Below are 26,044 nucleotides of genomic sequence, written 5' to 3'. Positions count from 1 at the left end.
GACAATCATATCTCATATGTTGCAAATAAATCAGACCGTTTCACTCTCCTTTAAGATCTATTGTTTAAAAAAGCAGCGAAAAAAACAAAAAGCATCAAATTCATTGCAGCAATAATCACAAAGCATTTGAACACTCCAATGTGAACGGGAAAAAGGGCGGTCCCCAGAAAGGTCAAAACTGTGATGATGATGATGTCACAGAGGGAAGCGGGGCTGATGACCTCATCACATTAGTATCCAATCAGAACTAGGAGGGGAACGGGCTCAAAGGATGATTGGCTATTTGGGGGTTTGAATGGGAGGAGAACACATACAACCCTCTACACCAATCAAACTCGAGAGAATGTTCTGCGATCATGCTTTTATGTTTCTAACAATGTTGGGGAGGAACTAACTAGAAGTAAAGACGCTAATTAACTATATTTTTCAGTAGCGTGACACTCGGTTGGCAGTCCTCGAAATAGTGCTATAGTAGTAACAAGCTACTTTTTCCAACAATATGCAAATGTACCGAAACATAATGCAACACTGTTTATGTCACAAGTTGAGGTAATAATAAAACATGTTTCTATAAAACAGAGCTCATTTAGAAATACATTTTGAATATAAATTGTGTATTCTTTCATTTTAGATGTATTTTAGATGTAAAACCCTCATTGCTTCGTGCCTTTAATTATATATTTGATCATGTATGGATGTTTCTTCAACTTCGGGCACTTTAATATCTCAGGGGTTGAATTTGATTCAAATGAACAGAATCACCTTTGAAATATGAAGGTCTCATTAAAACTATATTGTAAACTTTTTCCCAGGCCGTCATCATTTATTTCTGGTATGCCTTTAAAGTACAGATTTGAGTGCAGTATTTAGCCTTGTGAAAATCCTAAAAAGCTTAAAACTACACATTTAAAACTAAACAAAGTGTGAAATATACTTAGTTAAATATTCATTTTGCAAAAATAATATTTTTGCATTTTTTAAATTACGATAGTCTCACAATTATAACATCATTTGCACCACACCAAACAATTTTGTCCCAAATAATATTAATAATAATTTTTTATTTTTTTTTATTCAGTGTACTTGTTAACCAAATGGACAAAAATGTCCGTAAAGAGCATGCTTGAGATGAAATATGAGACAAGTGATGTTTGAAGAAACCGTAGAAAATTCAAGGTAAATGTTACTTGTCAGCAGAGTATTTTTGGGGGCGTCACTTTCAATAACATTTTCCAAATTATGCAAAAAGTGTGAAAATATACTGTTTGTGTATCTTTATTAGGGATGCACCGATCTGATACCTGTATCAGCTCCGATACTGAAGCTTTAAGACGGATCGGGTATCGGTCCGATGAGCCCGATCCAAATCCGATACTGTGTGTTAGTCATGTTCGTTACTGTCAATCTCTAAAAATAAAACACAATTAAAGCAGTTCATATGACTCATGCATTTTATTTAAAGCCACTTGAAGACGTGTGATAGCTCTGTGAATCACAAAAGGCTGCGTTTAATAAGTAAATATATAGCATGTGCAGCGCGCTAGTGAATGCCGCTGCTCTGTTTACACACGCACACCTATTTTTAGCCTTCATGCGGTGCGCGATATTTGAGCGCCACTCACGAACAACATCCCAGTTGTAGATGCTCAAAAGTTCGGTTCACTTCTAATATGCATTTAGAACGGCACCGGAGGTGCATTTTACCAGAATTTGAATAATAAGCGAATTAAACTACTGTGAACTAGCCCACAAACAGACACATACAGGACTTCCTGGAGAGTTTAGAATGTCAAAATAAAAGCGTGAGGAAAAGTGCACGACTTAAATATATTACTGTTGTATTTAAAATTAAAAGTCAATAATAATATTAATAACAATTTATTATTATTACTGTCATCATTAGTATTGGTTTACAATTTATAACAAAGTTTTCCCAAACACGTAAAAAAAAAACTTTGTTACTAGCTTGTAGTGTAACTTAAGAAACTTAAAAAAAATAGCATGCCTATAGTTTAACTACAACATTTTGCAAACTACAGTTTCAAGGACGCTTCCCCAACACTGGTGTCTAAACTAAAGCTCGAAGCCCCCGAAAACCCTATTTACACCCTGTAAAATCAGCAGCACACCTGAGATGACCAACAAGCCAATCAGCACTCAAGAGTGACTCAGGTATGCTGGGACGGCAAATAAAAAAAAACGTTGATAGCACAGAGCCGAGGAACACGAGCTAAGCGCGGTTAATCAAGCACAGCGTCAGGCGTTCTGGGGACACACAACCGACTGAAATGCTGACCCGGACTGAGGCCTGAGGTGGAGAGACGAGGTTGAGAAGCTGGAAAAAAGGCGAGAGATCTCAGACATCTGAGGATAACTGAAAAGACAGAAGCACAACATGGCACTGGAGACAGCAGGGGGTGCTACACACATCAACAGGCCATGGCCACACAAACGGGGCAGAAATTTGCTGGAGAGGAAACTACAGCCATTAGAGATTGAGTTGAATCACGAACAAGCCTTGAATCGTTCTGAAATGGGCTTTTCTTGAAGTCCAGGTGTGCAGAGTGGTTATACGTGTTGGCTAGGACTGTAAAACAACACTATTAATAATGAAACTCTATTATCTTCTTGGACAAACGTCTAAGGTGTACCTTTAAGAACATTCTTGTGAGAGGGATCATTTCCAATTCCAAGTCAAGACTTCAAAAGACTCCAATTGAAGCTCAACCACTGAAAGTGTCATTTTGGCATTAAATTAATTAAATTCTTACATTTTAAAAGGATAAAGTACACAATGGACTAAACTTTATTTATAAAATAAGGACTCCCAAATTCATATGGGCAATGAGATGCATTAACACATAAAATAATGTACTGGCTCGCATGAATATCTGAAAACAACATTAGTATTAGTATCTACGCCAGCCTGCCAGACTAAACCAAGGAGCCAAATGCCACAAATAAGTCCAGCTCAACAGTTAAAGGAATAATTTCACAAAAATATAAATTCTGTCATAATGTACTCACCCTCATGTCGTTCCAAAACCTTTATAATTTTCTCTCTTATGCGGAACACCACAGGTGATAATTTAGTGAACATATCAGTCTGTCTATTTATATCCCTTCCTTTAAAGCTTAAAAAAAGCACACAAACGTATCATAACATAAAAAAATACCTCATGCGTCATATTCCGAGCCGGAGTAAATTAGAGTAGCAATGCTTCTGCGTGAATTTTGGACCAAGCAGAGTTTGATCCCACCCCTCAGATCCGTTTCGACAGGTCTCTTTTCACAAAGTGCATTTTCACACGAAAGCATTACAACAAGCATACCACATTTTGGATTTTAAAGCCAGATATAAAAATAACGCATTTAAAAAATGTACGCAATTACTCGCAATGCCCCCAGACTATAATAAGGAAGAGTCCTGAGACAAGCTTGTAGTACCACCCCTTTACTCCAGGGGGCAGTAAGTGAAACTGCAGCTGTGTGAGCAACACACAGTTTATACAGTGAAGAAAACAACCCACAACACAAACAAGCGTTACGTTCTTGTGTTCAAAACACTCGATGCAGCGCAAATCCGAACTAATGGATCTCAAGATGTCTTTAATGCAGTTTATATTTAATGCGTTACAGCTTTATTAAAGTTCAAATAATACAGATGCAGATCATGTACCGTAATTTCCGGACTATAAGCCGCAACTTTTTCCCACGCTTTGAACCTCGCGGCTTATACAATGACGCGGCTAATATATGGATTTTTCCCGCTTTCAAATTTTATAAAAAAAAAATAAAATAAAATAAAAAAAAACATTCTGTGACGTGCTCAGTTTTTTGGTGGCGTGAAGCTTTCATTAGACGAACGGGTTAAGGTCAAAACAACTTTTTTTGTTTACTGTTTAGATTAAATCGAGCGCGTTCAAACTTCCCATCATTCTGAGTACGGTAGTAATTTTGTCACCCTCACCATGGTAAAGACATGGAGAAATGCATATGATGCTGCTTTCAAGTTGAAGGCGATTGATCTGGCTGCTGCACGGGAGCTTGGTCTTAATGAGTCGATGATAAGACGTTGGAAACAGCAGCGTGAGGAATTGACTCAGTGCAAAAAGACAACTAAAGCTGAGGCTATTCAACTCCGACACCGAAGGAGATGACTTCAGTGGTTTCAGTGCACAGGACGAGGAAGATAGTGACCAATGACTTTCTTGGTAGGCTACTGTTTACTTCAAATTTTTTATTACAAGCCGTGTGTGGCAGCGGGGGCGTGGTCAAGCGCCCGTCCAGGAGAGAAAAGCTGTAAGGCGCTTACACCTGCGCTAAATTATGTCTAACACCGGTGTCTAATTTCAAGTGCCCTGCTTCACGTGTCCTTCTTGGGAAAACTGTCACACGGGCACCAGTGTGACAGTTTTCAGCAGGGCACTTGACGTTCCAGGTAAGGCTTTTAATGGCCACAGCAATATTTACAATCAATTTTATAAAGTTTCTCAATTCTTCTATGTGCCAACACTAGACTGACGTGTGTCACTCTCTCGGCTCTGTGGCTGCTGCCTTTTATGCCGCTCTCCCCATGCTTACTGAAATTAGACACCGGTGTTATACATAATTTAGCTCAGGTGTAAGCGCCTTACCGCTTTTCTCTCCGGACGGCGCTTGACCACGCCCCGCTGCCACACCGTGTTTCGTTAAAGCCTATTTATTTTTGTTACAAGCCGTGTTTCGTTAAAGCCTGAGTAAAGTTAATTTGTTGCAATGTACCGGTAGGCACCTGCGGCTTATAGACAGGTGCGGCTTATTTATGTTCAAAATAATATTTTATTTAAAAATCAGTGGGTGCGGCTTATATTCAGGTGCGCTCAATAGTCCGAAAATTACGGTAAATAACTACAAACTCCGACTCTGGCATTTCTCTGTGCGGTCAGCGCCTCTTCTATGAGTTGTGAATGTCCCGATCTGAGGGGGAGAGACTGAAACTGCACCGGCTGATGCCCACTCCGTCACGGGACACTCGTCCCTCGAGCACACACACTTAATGCAGCTGGACTATAACGTGATGACTCTCGACTTATTCAATCATAATATATGTGTCACTGTGTGTTTCTTATCCTGAAGAAAACTGTCAACATGCAGCTTTATTAATAAGAGTCTTATTCTTCGCCCCATTATACACAGCAACAAAATAAGTTTGATTTATTTTAGTTTTGGCTTGTTTTCCAATATAAATATCTAAAACTTCTTTAAAACAATGTACATTTACTTTAGCAGCTGTACTGCAGAACAGATCATTATTATCTGAGAATGTTGAAAATAATATGAAAAATACTTTAATGCATTGTGATGCATTGACCCGAGAAGCAGCATATCAGATATTTAGACTTGTGTTTAGAGAATAGATCTTGAATAAGTATATTTTGTCTTATAAAAGTATAACCAATTGAAAAAATACACTTATATATAAAATACACTTATATATAAAATACATTCTCTTAAAGCGAGTCTAAATATCTTATATGTTGATTCTCAAGTAAATGTTTCTTGTTTTAAGGATTTTTAGACATTTTTAAATGGAAAACAAGACAAAAACACTTGATAATAATTTGATTTTTTTGCAGTGAATTTCTTCACTTAATTAAACTTAATAAAAACTATTTTTCCCCCTTTAATTCAGTGAATGTCATTTTTAAAAGAGGATTTTTTTGGACTTTATTGTTAGTAAGCACGTTTACTACAACCTTTTAAGTCGGGACACAAGCTGAATAATCGGTTAAGAGTTAATGATTAATCTTTGCAAAATCTCGGCGAATAGTCGAAAATTCATTCTAATAAACGTTAGAATAATCGATTATCAAAATAATCGTTTGTTGCAGCAAGTCCAGTATTGATTAGGCAACAAAACAAATGTCCTGTACAGCTGTGAGTAGCGCTTACTGTCCCCCACTGACTGACACTCATAAAAACATTGCTCCGAACAATTGAATTGTTTTAACTATTTTTTACAAATTACACAACAAAATAAATATATATCGGAGATATACCATTTTTTAAATATACGATGTAATATATTTAATAAAAATACATTACAAATGTATAAATATATACTGCAAATGTAAACAAAAGTGAAATCTATTAATTTAACTTACATATTATTTACTGAAATTAAGTATTAAATGTTTTGTCAACTGCATTTTACCAAATTATTTTTTAATTAACGTGTTAAATAGCATTTTATGTGTACCTTTTAAGGTCACGTCCACAGTAATTCGGTTTCATTTGAAAACGCATTGATTTTGCTACATTTCCGCCACAGAATCGGCATTTTCCTCCATGGGAAACTTTCAAAAATGCACTCCATATTCGGATACTTTGGAACACGATGAGGTTGGAAACTGAAAACGTCAAATATAAATGGATTAGCGTAAACGTGGCCTAACATTAATTGCAAAGGCAATTAATCTGCCATTGGTGAGCATGATTCAAGCAATACAAGACCAGCGGTTTTGTCCTATAAAAACATTATTTTATGATTTCATAAATGTGTCTCTGACTGCAACAGTTTTGGCACAAATCATATAATGCGCACCTCATTTAAATGTGGAAAAAGAGACCCGAACAGGCATGGCGTATGAAGAGGGCGGAATTGAACATAGGTTCAACCCAAGCAATGGAGGCAAGTGTGAAGACAGAAAAAATAAGGATCCACACAGTAAAATCTAGTTAAAGGGGTTTTAGGATTACAGTTATTACACTGGGTACAGAAAGTCTGTGGTGAGCAGAGCAGCAGGGGCCAGTTGCACCAGCTATACATACGTAAGCCTAATTTGACAAGGCAAATATACCATTTATCAAATCTACTTTTATTACGTATCGTATTTTAATGAGGATATAATTTATTACAGCTGACATTTACGTTTGATCATCAACCGTAACAAGATCAAATTGAAGTTCAAGGCAGTTTAACACTTCTGTGTACAAATTTGAAGGCTGTTAATTGGCTCAATACAGGTAAACATCACATTACGCAATGTGTATGTAATGTCTCCATTACTTTACGGAGAGTTTACGACCTACTAGCTGAGTCTTGCCTTAAGTACAGGTGGTGCAACCAAATTAAGCAATGACTTAGTTACAAACTAACTGGTAGTTACTAAGCTCTTAGTGTGAACTTTACGTCCTAACTTATGTGTGACCTTACGCACAGCTGGTGCAATCCTATTCAGATGTGGCCAAATTTATAGTTACCAAATCTGTATAAGAATTAAACTCACTTGTCCAAGCAGGCGACGCTCAAACACTTCTTTTCGATGGGGGGCGGTGTCGGGGCAGTGACGCGCTCGTTCTCCTGAAGGATGGAGTTGATGAAGGTTGTGGGGGAAAGGGGTGTGTCTGCAGGTATGCTTGACACCGCCTCGACTTCCACGTCAACAGGACACACCTCCTCCACCTCAGGGCTGTGGGCGGGGCTAGACGGCTCCTCCTTGATGTGGATCAATGGGATTGTTCTGTGAGGTAGGAAAAAAAAGTCAATCTTCAAAAAGCATTACTACTTTCAAGAAGCTGATACATTTTCTTTATGTAATTGTAAATGTTTAAGGAGGCCATATAAAAGGAAAACATATTTACTCATCTGAAATAAAGAGTTTGATTTAATATGCAGGCAGATTATAATGGGGATAGCTAATCATAAAGAACGCAATCATGGCCAGTTCAATTCTAAAAAACAGTGAGAGATTTTGTTTTCTTTTTATTTTATGTTTTTGGTGCATGAAACTTTGACTCCCATTATACTTCAGAGAAAAACATGCCTATCCTCGATCCACTCCTCAGTGGCCACGGGGTTGGACTGCGCCAGTTCGGTGATGTCAGAGATGATTGGCCCTGTCTTGACGGGCGACTCTGAGGTGAAGACACCCGTTCCAGTGAAAGCTGTGCTGGAGGGCTGCCAAAGTAAAAACACATCAACATTAGCAACACCACATATGCGGACACAAATAGTTACAGAATTACAAATAAATGTAATATTCATTGGTTAAATTCAGTTTAGAGTTTGAGGGGGGGGAAGTACTTACAGAGAGAGCAGGGGACGACTCCAGTGAGTACTGCCGAGAGTATTTGGGCATGGAGTGGGTGGAACTGCCGTCATTCAACATCAGGGGCCTGTGAGAGGAATAAATAAATAAATAAATAAATAAATAAATCACACCAAACCAAACAAAAATACCAAAACAAAAATCAAACAAAAATACCAAAACCAAAATCAAACAAAAATACCAAAGCCAAAATCAAACAAAAATACCAAAACCAAATCAAACAAAAATACCAAAGCCAAAATCAAACAAAAATACCAAAGCCAAAATCAAACAAAAATACCAAAACACCAAAACCAAATCAAACAAAAATACCAAAGCCAAAATCAAACAAAAATACCAAAGCCAAAATCAAACAAAAATACCAAAGCCAAATCAAACAAAAATACCAAAGCCAAAATCAAACAAAAATACCAAAGCCAAAATCAAACCAAAATACCAAAGCCAAATCAAACAAAAATACCAAAGCCAAATCAAACAAAAATACCAAAACCAAAATACCAAAGCCAAATCAAACAAAAATACCAAAGCCAAAATCAAACAAAATTACCAAAACAAAAATACCAAAGCCAAATCAAACAAAAATACCAAAGGCCAAAAATCAAACAAAATACCAAAGCCAAATCAAACAAAAATACCAAAGCCAAAATCAAACAAAAATACCAAAGCCAAAATCAAACAAAAATACCAAAGCCAAATCAAACAAAAATACCAAAGCCAAATCAAACAAAAATACCAAAGCCAAAATCAAACAAAAATACCAAAGCCAAAATCAAACAAAATACCAAAGCCAAATCAAACAAAAATACCAAAGCCAAAATCAAACAAAAATACCAAAACCAAAATACCAAAGCCAAATCAAACAAAAAAATACCAAAGCCAAATCAAACAAAAATACCAAAGCCAAAATCAAACAAAATTACCAAAACAAAAATACCAAAGCCAAATCAAACAAAAATACCAAAGCCAAAATCAAACAAAAATACCAAAACCAAAAATACCAAAACCAAATCAAACAAAAATACCAAAGCCAAAATCAAACAAAATTACCAAAACAAAAATACCAAAGCCAAATCAAACAAAAATACCAAAGCCAAAATCAAACAAAAATACCAAAGCCAAATCAAACAAAAATACCAAAACAAAAATACCAAAGCCAAATCAAACAAAAATACCAAAACAAAAATACCAAAGCCAAATCAAACAAAAATCAGAACAAATCAAACAAAAATACCAAAACCAAATCAAACAAAAATACCAAAACCAAAATCAAACAAAAATACCAAAACAAACAAAAATACCAAAGCCAAATCAAACAAAACAAAAGCCCAAACAAACAAAAATAGAAGGCAAGATAAAAGGAGCAAGAGATGTAAAACAGATACATTTTGCAAGGTTTCACATTTTGCACTAAATGCTACAGCTGAATCATGAGACAGTGACAGATGCACATAAATTTAGATTGTTTGAATTTGTTTAAAGTTGACTTGCATCTTTCGTTTCACTCCGAGGACTCTGTTGGATCGTGCCAGTGTGATCAGGAACTGAATTAGCTGTGGAAACAAAGATGCTTTATTCTTTATTATTAATGTTTGTGCATTTTTCTGTTGCTATTGTAAAATGAAAGATATTCATTCATATGGTACATAAACAGTGTTTACGCACTCATAATACACTATAATAATATAGTTTAATATATATATACAAATAGTCTTTGTAATGTTTCATCAAAATGTAATAACTTGCTCCATATTTGAAACGAGTTTCCATTTATGGCTGACATTACAAAGCCTTCTTTTGTTTCAACACCTCCCATCCAACCACATGCCATAGAGAGAACACGTTTTTTGTTGTTGCATAAAATATCTCCCTCAAAAATCACATAGAAGTAAATGGTCTGTGAGAGCCACTTTATTTTGATTTCAAACTAATAATCAAGGCTGTGTGGGTCGATCGAATGAACCTTTCATACAAATGACTGGACTGCAGAGGAAAAAGATTCAAGTACTTTGTAATGAAAGGTCAAAGCTGCTTTTTTTGGACAATAAAAGGGAGGGGATTTTACCTTATTGACGACTTTCTGCTGTTGGGCGTGTTTCTGTCTCAGTGTGGCCACTTCGCTCCAGAGAGCTTCATTTTCACTGTGAGAAAAAGTCAGAGAAAGACAAGATACAATATAAATGCAATGAGTTGTCAGTTTGAGGACTGATTTGGTATGATTTGGAAAGACTAAATAAGGGTTATTCCACCCATAAAACTGTGATATTTATCAAACTTACACATTAAATGACAATTACAAAATGGATCGTTCAGGCTCTAAAATCTGACTGGACAAACTAATATATGTATATTGTAAATATGGATTAAATATAAACAATTGATGTATAATACACCTATTTCATTACATAAATTAAAATTACAAAATATATAAATCTTTATCTGTAAATCTAAAAAAATATATAAAAACTATAAAATATAAAATTATATATACATTTCATTAAATTATATAAATATATCAATTAAATAGATAAAATTACATAATAAATTCCAGCCATCAAATCTGATTGGACGAGAGACGTTCCATGAGCACTGATGGTGTGACATCATCAGCACTCGGACGCTTCACTGTGTGTATCACTCCGCTTGTGTTCATGCTGTTCTAAACTAAAGTGTAAGAGCAGTGCAGATGTGTTAAGAGCTACTGTTTCTCTATTTTATTGTATTTTTTACATTATATATATGTTAGGTGGTGGTGGCAAAAGATAATTTTTATGTGTAATATGAGCAGTTGGTGACGTGAAATAAATTTCGCATCAGCTAGTGTTTACATACAGTGCATCCGGAAAGTATTCACAGCGCTACACTTTTTCCACATTTTGTTACATCTCAGAACAGCATTCAGAGATGATATTCCTCTCACCACAAATGCACAGAGTGGTTATCTGAGTTACTGTAGACTTTGTCAGCTCACTGGATGTTTTTCGTTTTTGGCACCATTTTGAGTAAATTCTAGAGACTGTTAATGTGTGGAAATCCCAGAAATACTCAAACCAGCCTATCTGACACCAACAATCATCCATCTGATTATCTAATCAGCCATTCATGTGGCAGCAGTGCAGTGAATAAAACCATGCAGATACAGGTCAGGAGCTTAAGTTAATGTTCACATCAACCATCAGAATGGGGAAAATTTTTTATCTCAGTGATTTGGATTGTGGCATGATTGTTGGTGCCAGATGGGCTAGTTTGTGTATTTTCTGTAACTGCTGATCTCCTGGGATTTTCACACACAACAGTCTCTAGAATTTACTCAGAAATGTTGTCAAAAACTAAAAACATCCAGTGAGCGGCTGTTCTGCGGATGGAAACTCCTTGTTGATGAGAGAGGTCAACAGAGAATGTCCAGACTGGTTTGAACTGACAAAGTCTACGGTAACTCAGATAACCACTCTGTACAATTGTGGTGAGAAGAATATCATCTCTGAATGCTATTCTGAGATGCGGGTTGGCGCTGTTTTGGTGGCACGAGGGGGGCCTACACAATATTTGGCAGGTAGTTATAATGTTGTGGCTGATCGGTGCATTTAGCATTTAGTTTTATTCCCCTGACGTCCACTTATAATGATATATAATGTCATATTTGTGATGACCACCCGTCTCACTGACCCTTAAGTCATGGTCACTTAAAAGGCACAGAATTGCAGAAATGACCCAAATGTCTTTTTTCGTTGTAACTTCCACTTCCTCTTCAGTTATTGAGAGTAATGTGTTTTTCATTATTTTCTTGCTAAGTGTTTCAGAATATGGAGTTTTAGGTCATGGTGACCTGATATAAATAAGTCTTGATTTTGGGTGTGTGACTCACTGTTTGAGGGTGCTGATTTTGGAATCCATGGACTCCTGCTTGCCCTTCATGAGCTGCACATCTGTGATCATTTTAGACATGTCATTCGGGTTGAACTTCAGGTCCTCGTGTTTAATATTAGATACCTGCGGATGGACACAATGAAAATGTCAAAAGATGTTGAGATGAACTCAGGAGTTTGTGTGTGTGTGTGTGTGTGTGTGTGTTTGGAAGGGTGCGAGAAGTCCGATGTGAACCATTTGTGAACCATCACAGTGGAAAGCATGTGTTAATAGTTTGATTTCCGTCCGAGCTGAACAGTTGGACAGAGCCAAAGAGGAAAGAATATAAATCTGAGGGGTGGAAAGTGGCACCGTTTGAGCATCAGCACAACGCCAGATTATGTGACCCCACATCTTCATCTTCTAATCTACACGACTCTAGCTGGCTCGCACTCAACCCTCAGATTATCTTAAGTGTCACTGAGCCAATGGGAAAGAGGGACACACCGGGAACCAAAGTGGACAATGGAAACTCGGCAGAGCACAAGCAAATTGTAAAAGCACACACAAAAAAATTAACCAAAAAAGGATTTACTCGATTTTGTAATCCATCACATTATTTTTTAGGCATGACCACGAATCTGGATGTGGTTGTTGAGTCGATAGTTGAGGAGTGGAGAGACACGGAGAAAAAACAAGTTTGTTTGAATGTACTGGGGACAAAAAGTCATATATATTTTTCAAAAAGATTCAACTCAAATTGCTGCCCGAGTCCGCCAGTTGTTGATTGAAAGAACAAAAATTGCCCTAGCACCCCTTCCAGCAATCCAGAGAATACAGTGCGTAGTTGCGTTGGGTTATGAATTGAGCGATGACACTGGTCACAACGCAACGATTTGTGAAACAGAACTTGCGTAGCAAAATGCGTCTGCGTTCACATACTTGCATAGAGTATTTTTGGGCCTTTAATTACCACAAAAGTACGCCAAGTCATAACAAATGATAGGATTTTGTCTGCAAGCACTTTTCATGTGGAGTTCAAAGCGATGCTTGACGCTGGCGATGATGCTATGATGTGAATCATGAACAGAGCTTCACGATTGCAGTAGAAAAGTGGGCAGTCACAGTCTACTGGCACATTAATATTTTGGAGGCTGAGTTTAAGAGATGTTAATGGCCATTGCAATGATTATGCAACCTATGTGGGGAATAGTTCTTTCAATTAGTCAAACACCACTTAGAATTTGGGAAACGTTTAATGTTACTTGAAGTGGTGATATTTTAGAGCATTTCTATCTTCATACTGTGGAGTTAATAAAGCATTATATTGTTACATACTGTTGAAAACAAAACAGTATGTAACAATATAATGCTTTATTAACTCCACAGTATGAAGATAGAAATGCTCTAAAATATCACCACTTCAAGTTTCCTTAATTGGAAATAAATGCATTTTGACAGGATATGGTGTCAAATTTCAGCATTTAAACAATTAGGGGTGGCTGTGGCTCAGGTGGTAGAGCGGTCGGCCACTTATCGCAGGGTTGGCGATTCCCGGCCCACACGACTCCACATGCTGAAGTGGCCTTGGGCAAGACTCCAAGTTGCTCCCAATGGCAGGCTAGCACCTGGCATGGCAGCTCTGCCGCCATTGGTGTATGTGTGTGTGAATGGGTGAATGAGTCACTGTGTAAAGTGCTTTGAATAAGGTTAAAAAAGCACTATATAAGTGCAGACCATTTACCATTTAATGGTTCTAATTTCTCACGGTTCGGCTTGTATTATGGTTTAAGGGTCACGGTTTTGGTACAGTTCAGTATTTGCTTTGTTTAAAAAATTAAATATTACTGCCAAATCCAAAGAATAATCTATTTGGTAAACCCTCCAACAGGGTAGCCCTTGTAAAACAATCATTGCTTTACAACAGTAACCATAGTTTAACCATGGCATGTGTAGTAACATCATAGTAAACACAAAATCAACATGGCAACTGTCATGTTTACAATATATTCTGTACTATAATCATGGTTACTATATGGAAACTACAGTATTACTGTTGTAAAACCATGGTTAACTGTATCAAAACCATGATTTCTACTCAGAAAACCACAGTGACAGCAGTCATGGTTACTACAATATTACTATAGTAAAAGCATGGTTAATTTTTGTCAGGGTCTAATTATTAAATCAACATTTTAACTTAATACCTGCACTAATACGCTACATGCATCAACATAAAGTGCACTCCAAATCCATCTCACCATCTCGAAGATGTACATCACTATAAAAGGATAAAACCTTGCTATTGGAATGCATACGAGAAGGGATGTTGTGATAATGCTGCTTGAGTATTTTTATCATACATGGAAATCCCACTAGTTATTGTTTCATGTCTGTCCGAATTAACACTGAGTGCCTGCTTAAAAATGGAGGGGAGTGTGTGCAGTTTCGGATCACCTGCGGATCTTTCCCTGGGTGATGTCGGTGTAAAGTATTAATCATGTATCATTGTATTACTATAATGTCATCTTAATGTCATTAATCAAAGCACATTATTGGCACTCATGATAGATTGCAGCCGCGCAAGGAAACAGGAAGAATGTGCGTGAGCTTTAAATAAACACTCACACGCATTATTGACATATATTACCAGTATACGGCACTCGTGTCGAGCGATGTCTGCAAACAATGCCTGTTTTGTAAACGTCTTTTGACCATCACTGTTGTAATTGACTGCAAAAAGAAAATGTTCCCAGAAAGGAGAAACACAGGGGACTTCAGAGTTTCGTTTTCTCCACTTGCCATTTTCAACAACACACAACTCTTGCAGAACAGTGACGTCATCAAGTTGACCCACGTGAAACACAGGTGGAGCGAATCCATTTACAGATCCATTCAGGTGCACTAGTGGAGGTTGTAATTGTGCCTGTGTCTGTTCTGCTCCAGGTTGTTTGGACTGTACCTGCCAGCCAGCTGTTCAACCGCCCTTCTGTATGCAGACTCGTCGTCATCATTTTGGATGAGGCTGATGACTGTAGTGTCGTCTGCAAACTTCAGGAGCTTGCCACGGGTCCTTGGCAGTGCAGTCATAGTGGGGAGAGCACACATCCCTGTGGGGCACCAGTGCTGTAGAGGTGCTGGAAGTGAATTTCCCCAGACTCAATAGCTGAGTGTCTGTCAGAAAGCTGGTGATCCATTGGCAGACAGAGGTAGGAACAGAGAGTTAGGTTAATTTAGTCCAGAGAAGAGCAGGGACGATGGTGTTGAAAGCTGAACTGAAGTCCACAAATAGGATCTGTCGGTACACGAACCGTTCCACCTGCACGTTCCGTTCTACGCATGCGTAGTAGGCGCAGTAGAAAACGCACTTGCGCAAATGATAATTCTGTTTTGCGACGCTGATTTTGATTTACGACACTGCACGATCTGTTCCACGCAAATGGAATGTAAATGTAAAAACTTGAAACTGATATATTATATAGATTTATACAACATGTTACGTCACGTGATATATTCAAAAATAGAAGATCGTAACAAACAGTTCAAGTCAAGTGGGTTTATTGTCATTTCAACCATATACATCCATGTTGATGGATCATGATGACCAAATGAAAGCGTGGAGGGTGCTGAAGGAGTCAATGATTTCCAAGATGGCGGCGCGGTAGCACGCAGCGGCCACTCCGGATCCACAACGGTGCTATTTTTGTTAAAAAAGCCCGACTTTTGCAACACATGGACATCGGAGCAACCAGTGTTCGTGTCTACCATCGCCAGACACTACTCAAATATAAGAATCATGCAAAAACCAAGCTGCATGATGACCTGCAGGAGGCGCTACGCGTACTCGGCTTGCTGCGGAGACCAGGCCTCCAGCCCTCGGCGTCGCCTGATGCCGGTGGCCGGGGAGAGGACGTCGTAGCGGTGTGCAGAAAGCGAAGCGGAAAGAGGACGGGGTCCATGCTAGGCTAAAACAAACCCTAGCCGGCCGGCTCTCCGCCTATCCTGCTCTCAAATGTTTGCTCCCTGGACAATAAACTGGACTATATCCGACTCCAGCAGGCTACGCAGCGTGAGTTTAGAGACTGCTGCGCCTTTGTTTTCACGGAGACGTGGCTCAGCGACAGAGTTCCGGATGCCGCCATTCAGCTAGACGGGCTCGCCTCGCTTCGTGCCGACAGAAATACAGCTCTCTGCGGTAAGACTCGCGGTGGTGGCTTGTGTGTTTACATCAACACGAATGGTGCAAGAACTCTATGTTAGTCTCTAGTTACTGTTCATCGCTGTTGGAGCTTGTGACTGTTAGATGCAGACCTTTTATCTACCACGGAATTCACCACTGTTTGCATAACCGAGTTTACATTCCCCAGCCTAACGCTAAGGAAGCTCTGTGAACTGTATGGGGCTATGAGCTGAACTGCAGAACGCTCACCCCGACGGACTGTTTATTGTCGCCGGAGATTTCAACCATGCAAATCTCAAGACAGTGCTCCCTAAATTCCATCAGTATGTGGACTTTGCAACGAGAGGGGCTTAACGCTTGATCTTGTTTACACAAACATCCCAGGCGATACCGGCGGAGCCCCGCCCCACCTCGCTACTCAGACCACATCTCTGTTATGTTAATTCCAGCATACAGACCGCCAGTCAGACGCACAAAACCGCTTCAGAAGCAGGTGAAAACCTGGCCAGCAGGAGCCATCTCTGCTCTTCAGGACTGTTTTGAGTGTACTGACTGGCACATGTTCAGGAGGCTGCAACATATGGCGTATTCTACCAACTTGGAGGAATACACAGCATCAGTGACCAGCTACATCAGCAAGTGCATTGATGATGTCACTTTCTCCAAGACCATCACCACACGCTCCAACCAGAAGCCGTGGATGACTGCGGAGGTGCGACGCTGCTGAGGTCCCGAGACTCGCCTTCAGAGCAGGCGATAAGGCAGCCCTAAGAACAGCTAGGGCCAAACTGTCACGGGCAATCAGAGAGGCAAAGCGCGCACACGCCCAGAGAATCCACAGTCACTTCCAGGACAGCGGTGACACGCGGCGCGGCATCCAGGCCATCACCAACTACAGGACAACATCAGTTGCCTGTGACAAAGATGCCTCCCTTCCAGATGCGCTGAACGACTTCTACGCTCGGTTTGAAGTGCAGAACGACGTGATGGCGAGGAAGTCCACCCCTCCTCCCAACGACCAGGTGCTCTGTCTTACCACGGCAGATGTGAGGAAAACTCGTACGTAGAGTCAACCCACGGAAGGCTGCTGGACCAGACAACATTCCTGGCAGAGTGCTCAGAGGATGTGCAGACCAGCTAGCAGATGTTCTTACCGACATCTTCAACATCTCTCTGAGCAGCGCCGTTGTTCCAACGCGCTTCAAGGCCACCACCATCATCCCCATGCCAAAGAAGTCTTCAGTGTCCTGCCTCAACGACTACCGCCCCGTCGCGACTTACACCCATCATCATGAAGTGCTTCGAGAGGCTCGGCCATGAGGCAGATTAAGACCCAGCTGCCCCCTCACTAGACCCACTGCAGTTTGCGTGATCGCTCAAACCGCTCAACGGACGCATGCCATCACCACAACCCTCCATCTGGCCCTCACCCACCTAGACAATAAGGACTCATACGCTTGAATGCTGTTCATAGATTTCAGCTCAGCATTCAACACAATCGCTCCCCAGCACCTGATTGGAAAGCTGAACCTGCTGGGCCTGGACACCTCCCTCTGCAACTGGATCCTGGACTTCCTGACTGGGAGACCTCAGTCAGTCCGGATCGGGAACAGCATCACCACCACCACCACACTGAGCACTGGGGCCCCCAGGGCTGTGTGCTCAGTCCACTGCTGTTCACTCTGCTGACTCACGACTGTGCAGCAATGCACAGCTCGAATCACATCATCAAGTTCGCCGATGACACCGACCGCGGTGGGTCTCATCAGCAAGAACAACGAGTCAGCATACAGAGAGGATGTGCAGCTGCTGACTAACTGGTGTAGAGCCAACAACCTGTCCCTGAATGTCGACAAAACAAAAGAGATGGTTGTTGACTTTAGGAGAGCACAAGGTGAACACACTCGCTGAACATCGACGGCTCCTCTGTGGAGATCGCCAAGAGCACCAAATTTCTTGGTGTTCACCTGGCAGAGAACCTCACCTGGTCCCTCAACACCAGCTCTATCACCAAGAAAGCCCAGCAGCGTCTCTACTTTCTTCGAAGGCTGAGGAAAGCACATCTCCCACCCCCATCCTCACTACATTCTATAGAGGGACTATTGAGAGCATCCTGAGCAGCTGCATCACTGCCTGGTTTGGGACTTGCACCGCTTCGAACGCAAAGCCCTGCAGAGGATAGTGAGGACAGCTGAGAAGATCATTGGGGTCTCTCTTCCCTCCATCAAAGACATTTACAAAAACACTGTATCCACAAAGCAACCAGCATTGTGGACTGACCCCACACACCCCTCACACAAACTCTTTACCCTCCTCCCGCCTGGCAAGAGGTACCGAAGCATTCGGGCCCTCACGGCCAGACTGTGTAACAGCTTCTTCCCCAAGCCATCAGACTCCTCAATACTCAGAGACTGGTTTGACACACACGTGTCCTGAGTTGCACTTTAATAACTGTCACTTTATAACCGTCTGCTACCTCAATAACTGCTATGTGCATAGAACATTATCTCATAGTATGTTATGTTTACATTTTAGAAACTGTCATCTTTTGCACTACTGAGTACTGGTCGGCGCTGCACTGTCTATTGTCCTGTTCATTGTCAGTAATTTGTTGTACTGTCCCGTACTTTTTGCACATGTTTGCACGTGCACTTTATATAGGTAGTTTATACAGGTATTTTATTTCGTTGTGTAGTCTCATGTGGTCCTATGTTGGTCCTGTGTTGTTTTTATGTAGCACCATGGTCCTGGAGGAACGTTGTCTCGTTTTGCTGTGTACTGTACTAACTGTATATGGTTGAAACGACAATAAAAACCACTTGACTTGACTTGACTTGAAGTGCTATGCCATGGAGCCTTTCACGTTAATTTTTTAAAACATCCAGGACATGGAAACCTTCATGATTATTTGCAAAGACACCCTCAACCTGAGAGTAAATGCTGGAGTTGGGGTGCACAGTCACCCATTTACATTTTGTTAGTGTGAGTGTATCTGGGTGACTGTGCACCCCACACTCTGCGTGTGTTTGTGTGTGCGTGTGTGAAAGAGAGAGAATTTTTTACTCTTAAATAAAGATACTCAAAAAGTGTACTTCACTACTGTTCACCGCTGGTCTCATGTCACTTCTGTGTGTACACATGCTTCTTTCAAGTAATTTCCATTGTCAGTTTGAAATACTCTATAACGTTTCCACAGACTTGTTTGTAGTTCTTTCTTCATGTAAGTGCAGATAGTCTAGGCAGAAATGCATATTATGTTCCTTATAGTCTTCTGTAAACAACATTGAAGGGATTATTTTCATCATTTAGATTATCTAGATATTAGCCTATATAGACCCATACTAATACAAAATTACTCAACTTAAAAGTTAACTAATACTAGCGGCTTTTAATTATAAAAAACGACACAAACCGTCTTTGACAATACTACTGACCTCAGACCAAAACACGGTAAGTTAATCCTAATACCATACAGCAATGAATCGCAAAGGAGAGTATGGAGGAAACATGTATGTTCATGTAACAACTCACAACTCCTTTATTATTTTGGATTGGCAACCACGTAAACACATCGTAATGCATAGCGTAAGTTACATTTAAAAGCATCAAAATAGACACGCTGTGAAATGTTAAACACAATACAACTAACGTTACACAAATATGCCGCAAGTTGTGCCGCCTGGCCGTCAAGTGTTTCATCGCATGCGTGGTACCGATAGTGTAGGAAAACCGTGACGTTTTCTACTACGTAATTACGCGCACGCGTAGAACGGATCTTGCAGGTGGAACGGATCGTGTACCGACAGGATCCTTGCTTACGTCCCTGGTCTAGGGCTGGGCAATAAAACGATTTCGATATAGATCACGATAAAGAAAATCCACGATAAGCTTTTGAGGAATTTTCGATATTTACTGCGTGTCGCTAAAACACGAGCACTTCGGCTTTCTCAGGCTGTGTTTCCACTGGGGCGGATGAAATCCGCTCAAAGGCGATCACGGCGCTAGGAGAGAGCTCGCTCCGCTGCCAATCCTACGATCCACCTTGCGAGCATGACGCTCGGCTTTCATAGGAATGAATTGAAAACGCTCTCATCTTCGCTCACAACGCGCCAGTGGTAACGTAGGGTCAGACTGGATGAACTTGCTAATGCTAGCTGCCATGCTAACAATTAGGCTACATCATCCGCACTGCAAGACTTCATGACAACGGTTGCGCCCTCTCATCGCCTCTAGTGAAGAGCGTGACAGAACAACAGTGACGTGGACAACAGCTCTGATCTTTGATCATGGTTTCAAAGCACCTTTTAGACAATGTTTTTCCCTTCTAAATGTATCTTTATTAATCTGCATGTTAAGAGCCTTAAATAATAAACAAATCGATTTCTGTTCGTCGATTTGGCCATATCGCCCAGCCCTACCTTGGTCTGTCCAGGTGTAGCAGGATATTATACAATTCAATGTTGACAGCATCATCCACAGACCTGTTTGCCTAAAAGTGTCCAGCAAGGGTCCAGTGATGCCCTTCAGGTGGGCCAACACTTGTGTCTCAAAACAATGACTTCATGACCACAGATGTCAGAGAGAATGGTCTGTTGTCAATAAACCCCTTGGTGTTGGGTTTCTTTGGGACTATGATGATGATGATGATGATGATAGTGTTTGAAGCAGCAGGGAACTGCTCCAGTGATCTGCTGACAATCTGTGTGAAGATGGGGGCCAGCTGGTCAGCACAGGCTTTTACAAGACAAAAAGCACCCTTGTCTTCTGTTTCCAGAAGACCCGGCACATCCTCTTCACAGATCCCAAATGCAGGTTGAGTAGCAGGAGTAGGGTTTCAGGATGTGTTGATGGTGGTGTGACCTATAGGTCAGGGCGGGTGTGGGATTTGAGACTGGGCTTTTCAAATCAGCAGTAAAACACATTCACGTTGTCAGCCAGTTGTTGATTCCCTACAGAGTTGGGGGATGGTGTCTTGTAGTTGGTAACATCTTTCAAGAAACTCCACAATGATGCAGGATCGTTAGCTGAGAACTTGTTTTTGCAGATTTTCAGAGTAGCTTCTCTTAACCACTATACTCTTCTTTGTCAGTGTGTTTTTGGCCTGATTGTGCAACATATTATCCCCACTTCTGCAAGCACCCTCTTTGGCCTGACAGACCTGACCGAGTTTTCCTGAAAACTAAGTTACAGGATCTTCTCTGACTTAAACAACTCTCAAAATAAAGTGCTCTGTGACTGGAAAGAGGTAGAAATAACAATTAACTGCAAATGAGTTGCTTTATATAACAGATGTCATTTTCCACTATTTTTATAAATGGACCTTTTTCTCTTTATTACTCGTCTAACAAAACAATTCCAAAAATCGGTATCGGCAGGTCACACTTGCAAAAAATCGTAAATCGAAATCGGCCAAGAAAATTGCAATCGGTGCATCTCTACTGCATATGCAACCAAATTTTGCTCTATGCGACTAAAAATTGTCCGCAACCACTGGCTGGTCAATATTCAGATTGAACATTCAGATGAAGTGGGTCCTGATTTGTCATGGATCGCAAGTTAAATTTGCATTTCACACACTCAATTTTCATTAAATGGCTCATGTCTCTTTTAATATCCGTTCATCAATTCCAATCAAACATTACTGATAAGGTAAAACAACAACTTTTCCCTCATTAATGTTAGCCGTAAACATTTTCACTCAGAAAAGCTGATAATCTTAAACAGACCGCAATGTCATTGTAAACTCAAATGTTAATACTTGTAAATTGTACAAATTATGCATATAAACAAACATCAAAACTTAGTAATGTAATAAGTGCAAAAAATGTGTAAATGTATAAATATTTAAAGGGTCAATCATTCATTGCGATACATATTTTAACTTCAACAAACACTGTAAATAGAAGAATTAAACATAGGCTATCGCAGCATCTCTGCATGGGGTTTGGTAAGACCTAAGGTTTACTTTTTTATATTTATAAAGTAGCACTTAAATGTTATATGTGGAATTTTTTAATTACTTGGTTCCAACCTTGTGAAAATTTTGTTAAAAATGCGTATGGACAAAACAGTCACCTGTCACCTGCTGCTACTTGTATCATTATTATAAATGAAATTTCATGACATCATATAAATTGATAGAATGTGAAATTTGTACATTTTTAGCTGAAATGTGATTAAAATGATAAAATAAATACTATAAATACTATTTGTATATGTGAAGATGCCCCTTTATGGTTTGCTTAATATAATTTTCAGTTGCATTACACGTACATGTTGCCAAAAGTCTGCAGAGTAAAGAATTACATTTACTAGCCAATGGTGATTCTTTCTGACAGTTGCGAAAACAGCAAAAGAATTGTTGAGCTCCATACAGAGGTTGTCATCCACAGCGACAACTTATATGTATATATCTATATAAAGCAAGAATTACATGATTCATAACTGTATTTCCAGAGTCTGTTTTAATATAAGGTTTATCAAACTACTAAATTACTAATAAATCCAACAATGTCATAGAAGAACAAAAACTCTCAAAACTGCTGTTCTGTTCAAGTTGTCTACACACCTAACTAACACTTATTGAGCTCTGCTAAAAATATTACAGAACACTTAATGTTAGAAATCCACTTCCAGTTCCCAGAATGAAAGGATAATTTTTAATGCCACTTTATTAAGCTTTTCACTGTGTGAGAACATAATTCTGCCAAAAATGTGAGTGTTTATGTGAAAGGCTGCAGGATTAAAGCCAAACAGGGACAGCAGGGAATCGCCCAATAACCCAGAGCTCTTGGGACCACAATCCAGTTCTGACATCATAACTGTGTCCTTACAGAATGTCACCTGCTGCTACCCCTACATTAAGCTGTTTATAATCTTAAAAGTACAGCTTAAAACAGGTTGGCGTTTCGATTCCCGGCCCACATGACTCCACATACCGAAGTGACATCGGGGAAGACACTGAACCCCAAGTTGCTCCCAATGGCAGGCTAGCGCCTTTCATGGCAGCTCTGCCACCATTGGAGTGTGAATGTGTGTGCGAGTGTGTGAATGGGTGATTGGGACACGGTGTAAATCGCTTTGGTAACCGCTACGCTTAAAAACGCTTAAAAAGTACAGAAAATTTACCATTAAAATACTAACTAATTATTAAAACAGGATGGCCTTTTAAGGTCACAGTCGGTCGGAATATCACTAACACTTTACTCGTTTATTCTCAGATAAGTATGTTCAATTTGAGAGCTTCAAAATGGGCAGATGTTATATCTAAGCAAATGAGATGTAACTATTTTCCACTTACTGTTGTGACCTTCCTCTTAATGTTCTCCAGCAGGTTGTCCTGTCCGCGGATAAAGTATGGATGCTGGAATTCTGTGTCATCTTTCTCCGGTTTCACTAGTCCACCCTGCTCGATGTGGACAACTTTACGGAAACCATCTGTGAGAGGGACATATACAGTAGACAGAGTATACTGTAAATATATGTCATGTAAGGGAAAATGTACAGACAGCCGGTTGTTTTCTAAAAGTCGCGATGTATATTTTGCAATAACAACCGGCTGACTGTACATTATCCTGCTTATTACACGGCTACTAATCAAATAAAAAGAAAAAAATGGACATGAAATATTGTTTTGCGTTGAAATTGTTATTATGCGAGAAGAAATAGCTGAACAGTTGATTTGCACCTCCGGTTTGCGTCGGCATTCTGTCGGCGTTTACTTTGTGTAAATGACCATCAACTGCTCATTATCCAGCTTATTACAAGACTACTTGCCATATAAATGGACATGAAACACAGATGAGTTGAAATTATTTTATTATCTTACTTGAGAGTTTGCAGAGTGATACGAGAAGTAGTAAAGATGACTCGCAATACCCGGTTGACCAGTCTGATATGTCTTAATCTCCGGATTTGCGGTTGTTACTCAAAAATCAGACCACTAGATGGCGCCATTGACCAATCAGAATCGAGTTTTCCAGAGGCCGGTGTAATAAATGTGTATAAAAGCACAGTGTTAATAGATTTCATAATGTTAACTGCTCTCTGCCTTCAAGTTTGTGAGTTTTATATAGTTTGTATACAGACAATACAACAGCTAATACAGAAAGATTCAGTTTGCATCCAAAGTTTCAGGTTATTGGACAAAACTATATAAAAAAAAACTCCCATATTGATTATACCAAAAGGAGTTTGCATTCAATGTTTACGTCAATCTGAACATGTATTATAGACATGATCCAGAATGTACAACATACATTAGATTTACCTTCATGACATCATCTGGGGTGGTCATTCAAATATTAATTCATACCTAGTACATAGTAAAAATGTGTAGATGATATAATTAAAACTAATTATGTTGTTAAACTTACACATATTGAGCTGTCGAACGAAACTGGCCATGTTATTGTGTTTGAAGTATTTCGGAAGAACCTCTTTGGAAAACCTGCTGTGGTCGAACACATGGAAGCTGTTGCCATTCTGTAAACAAACAGAAATAATCCCGAAGACAGGAAGAGTTTAGTAAACCAACACATGAATGAAAGATAGTATCATGCTTAAGAGGTTTATAGCTTTACATAATCAGAATACATGTACAATTATTGCATGTATTTAAGTGTATTCTGTTTTAAAGAAAAATCGGTTCAAAGGAATCATGTTGTCAACAAACATTTCTCTTTTATTTGTAATGAAATGTACCATTTATATACAGGCCAGTGTCTATATAAGTCATGATGAGGCTGTGTAGATCAACACAAACCGTTTGAGCACTACATGACCACACCTCCAGATCTAAGTTTATTTTGGGACTCTGGTTGAGGCCTAAACTGATTCAAAATCTAACTATATTGCAGTTTATCCTCGTTTAACCCAACATTCAGAGTCTAGACAAACCCAAACATCATCCGCAGGGGCCACAGGTTCAAAACAACAGTACATTTAGTGTCTTTTATTTCCAGATCAGGGTTTGTTTAGCGAGGTTAGGCCCCAACTGGCTCAGCACAAATTAATGTAATTATAAAGCAAAACTATCTCTCACACACACCCACTCACACATGGTCATCATCAAACCACTTAAAACCCAAACTACAAACTCACAGCACTCCAACATATTAACGGGTCCGTGTCTGGATCTTCCACAAGGGTCCAGAGTTTGGTGAGAAACGCAGGTACATTGTTGTTGTTGTTATTATTACCGGTGACCATCACCCCTCCGAGTCCGACACTGTGATACTCCATCACAGATGATTTATCGCCAATATCTGACGGCACTTAAACTCTGTAACGAGTCACTGACGAGGATCAGAATTACACACTCAGTGCGCGACTGTACTAATGCGGATTATTCCATTAAAATATACGATTATGATACAGTTTGTCAAATCTGGCGATCCAGATGGCGTTCAAATAGCGATATCTCAAATAAAACTAATCGAAATTGGTGTTTTGACGAGGTTGAACGAGTGGAAATTTCCATTAAATCCACATCGCGACGAAGTGCGTAGAAAAATAAGCAGCATCCAGGGGCGGCGCGATCTGATGACGTTGGTGCGACGGATCTTTCAAAACATTCATAACAATTAAAACGGGTTTAAACGCAAAAAATTTGCTTATACTTGATGTGTTTTACGTTTTTTATATTTTTTTAATGCATTAAGAATTATTAGTTGGGAAGATATCGCTTTCGCCACTTTCCACGTGTCTGGGTCAATCTGGAGGTTCAAAACGCTAGTTGGCGCTGTCCGGTGTACATAATGGCAGTGTGGACCACAGAAGCAAAACGAAATCAAAAGTGTTTTATTTTTTAATTAAAATAATTTTACAGAGTAAAAATTATAGGTGGGGGAAATATTGACGTGTTAATGTATCGTGATATATTTCCTCGTGATATTTGCACTCTATCATATATATATATATATGTCGA

General features: G+C 39.6%; 1 protein-coding gene across 3 annotated transcripts in view; it reads right to left on the bottom strand.

The window, feature by feature from the left end:
• The window catches only part of LOC127619572 (heat shock factor protein 1-like), a 31,703-nt gene extending 6,055 nt beyond the window's left edge, over positions 1-25,648 (bottom strand). For 2 of the 3 annotated variants that reach the window (XM_052092448.1, XM_052092449.1), the window contains exons 1-10: positions 25,219-25,648; positions 24,492-24,600; positions 23,417-23,553; positions 11,956-12,080; positions 10,156-10,231; positions 9,582-9,643; positions 8,073-8,160; positions 7,809-7,942; positions 7,272-7,505; positions 2,297-2,374 (exon numbers count right to left, since the gene is read on the bottom strand). In XM_052092448.1, coding sequence (XP_051948408.1) covers positions 2,297-2,374; positions 7,272-7,505; positions 7,809-7,942; positions 8,073-8,160; positions 9,582-9,643; positions 10,156-10,231; positions 11,956-12,080; positions 23,417-23,553; positions 24,492-24,600; positions 25,219-25,359 — 1,184 coding nt within the window. In that variant the 5' untranslated portion in view covers positions 25,360-25,648. The remainder of the gene's footprint in view (positions 1-2,296; positions 2,375-7,271; positions 7,506-7,808; positions 7,943-8,072; positions 8,161-9,581; positions 9,644-10,155; positions 10,232-11,955; positions 12,081-23,416; positions 23,554-24,491; positions 24,601-25,218) is intronic. The other variant, XM_052092450.1, reaches the window with a different exon arrangement.
• Positions 25,649-26,044: the final 396 nt, after the last annotated feature.

This window comes from Xyrauchen texanus, chromosome 26 (genome assembly GCF_025860055.1).
Source record: "Xyrauchen texanus isolate HMW12.3.18 chromosome 26, RBS_HiC_50CHRs, whole genome shotgun sequence".
Taxonomy (NCBI): domain Eukaryota; kingdom Metazoa; phylum Chordata; class Actinopteri; order Cypriniformes; family Catostomidae; genus Xyrauchen; species Xyrauchen texanus.
The sequence above is the reverse complement of the archived record's forward strand: the minus strand, read 5'-3'. Positions and strand labels throughout refer to the sequence as shown.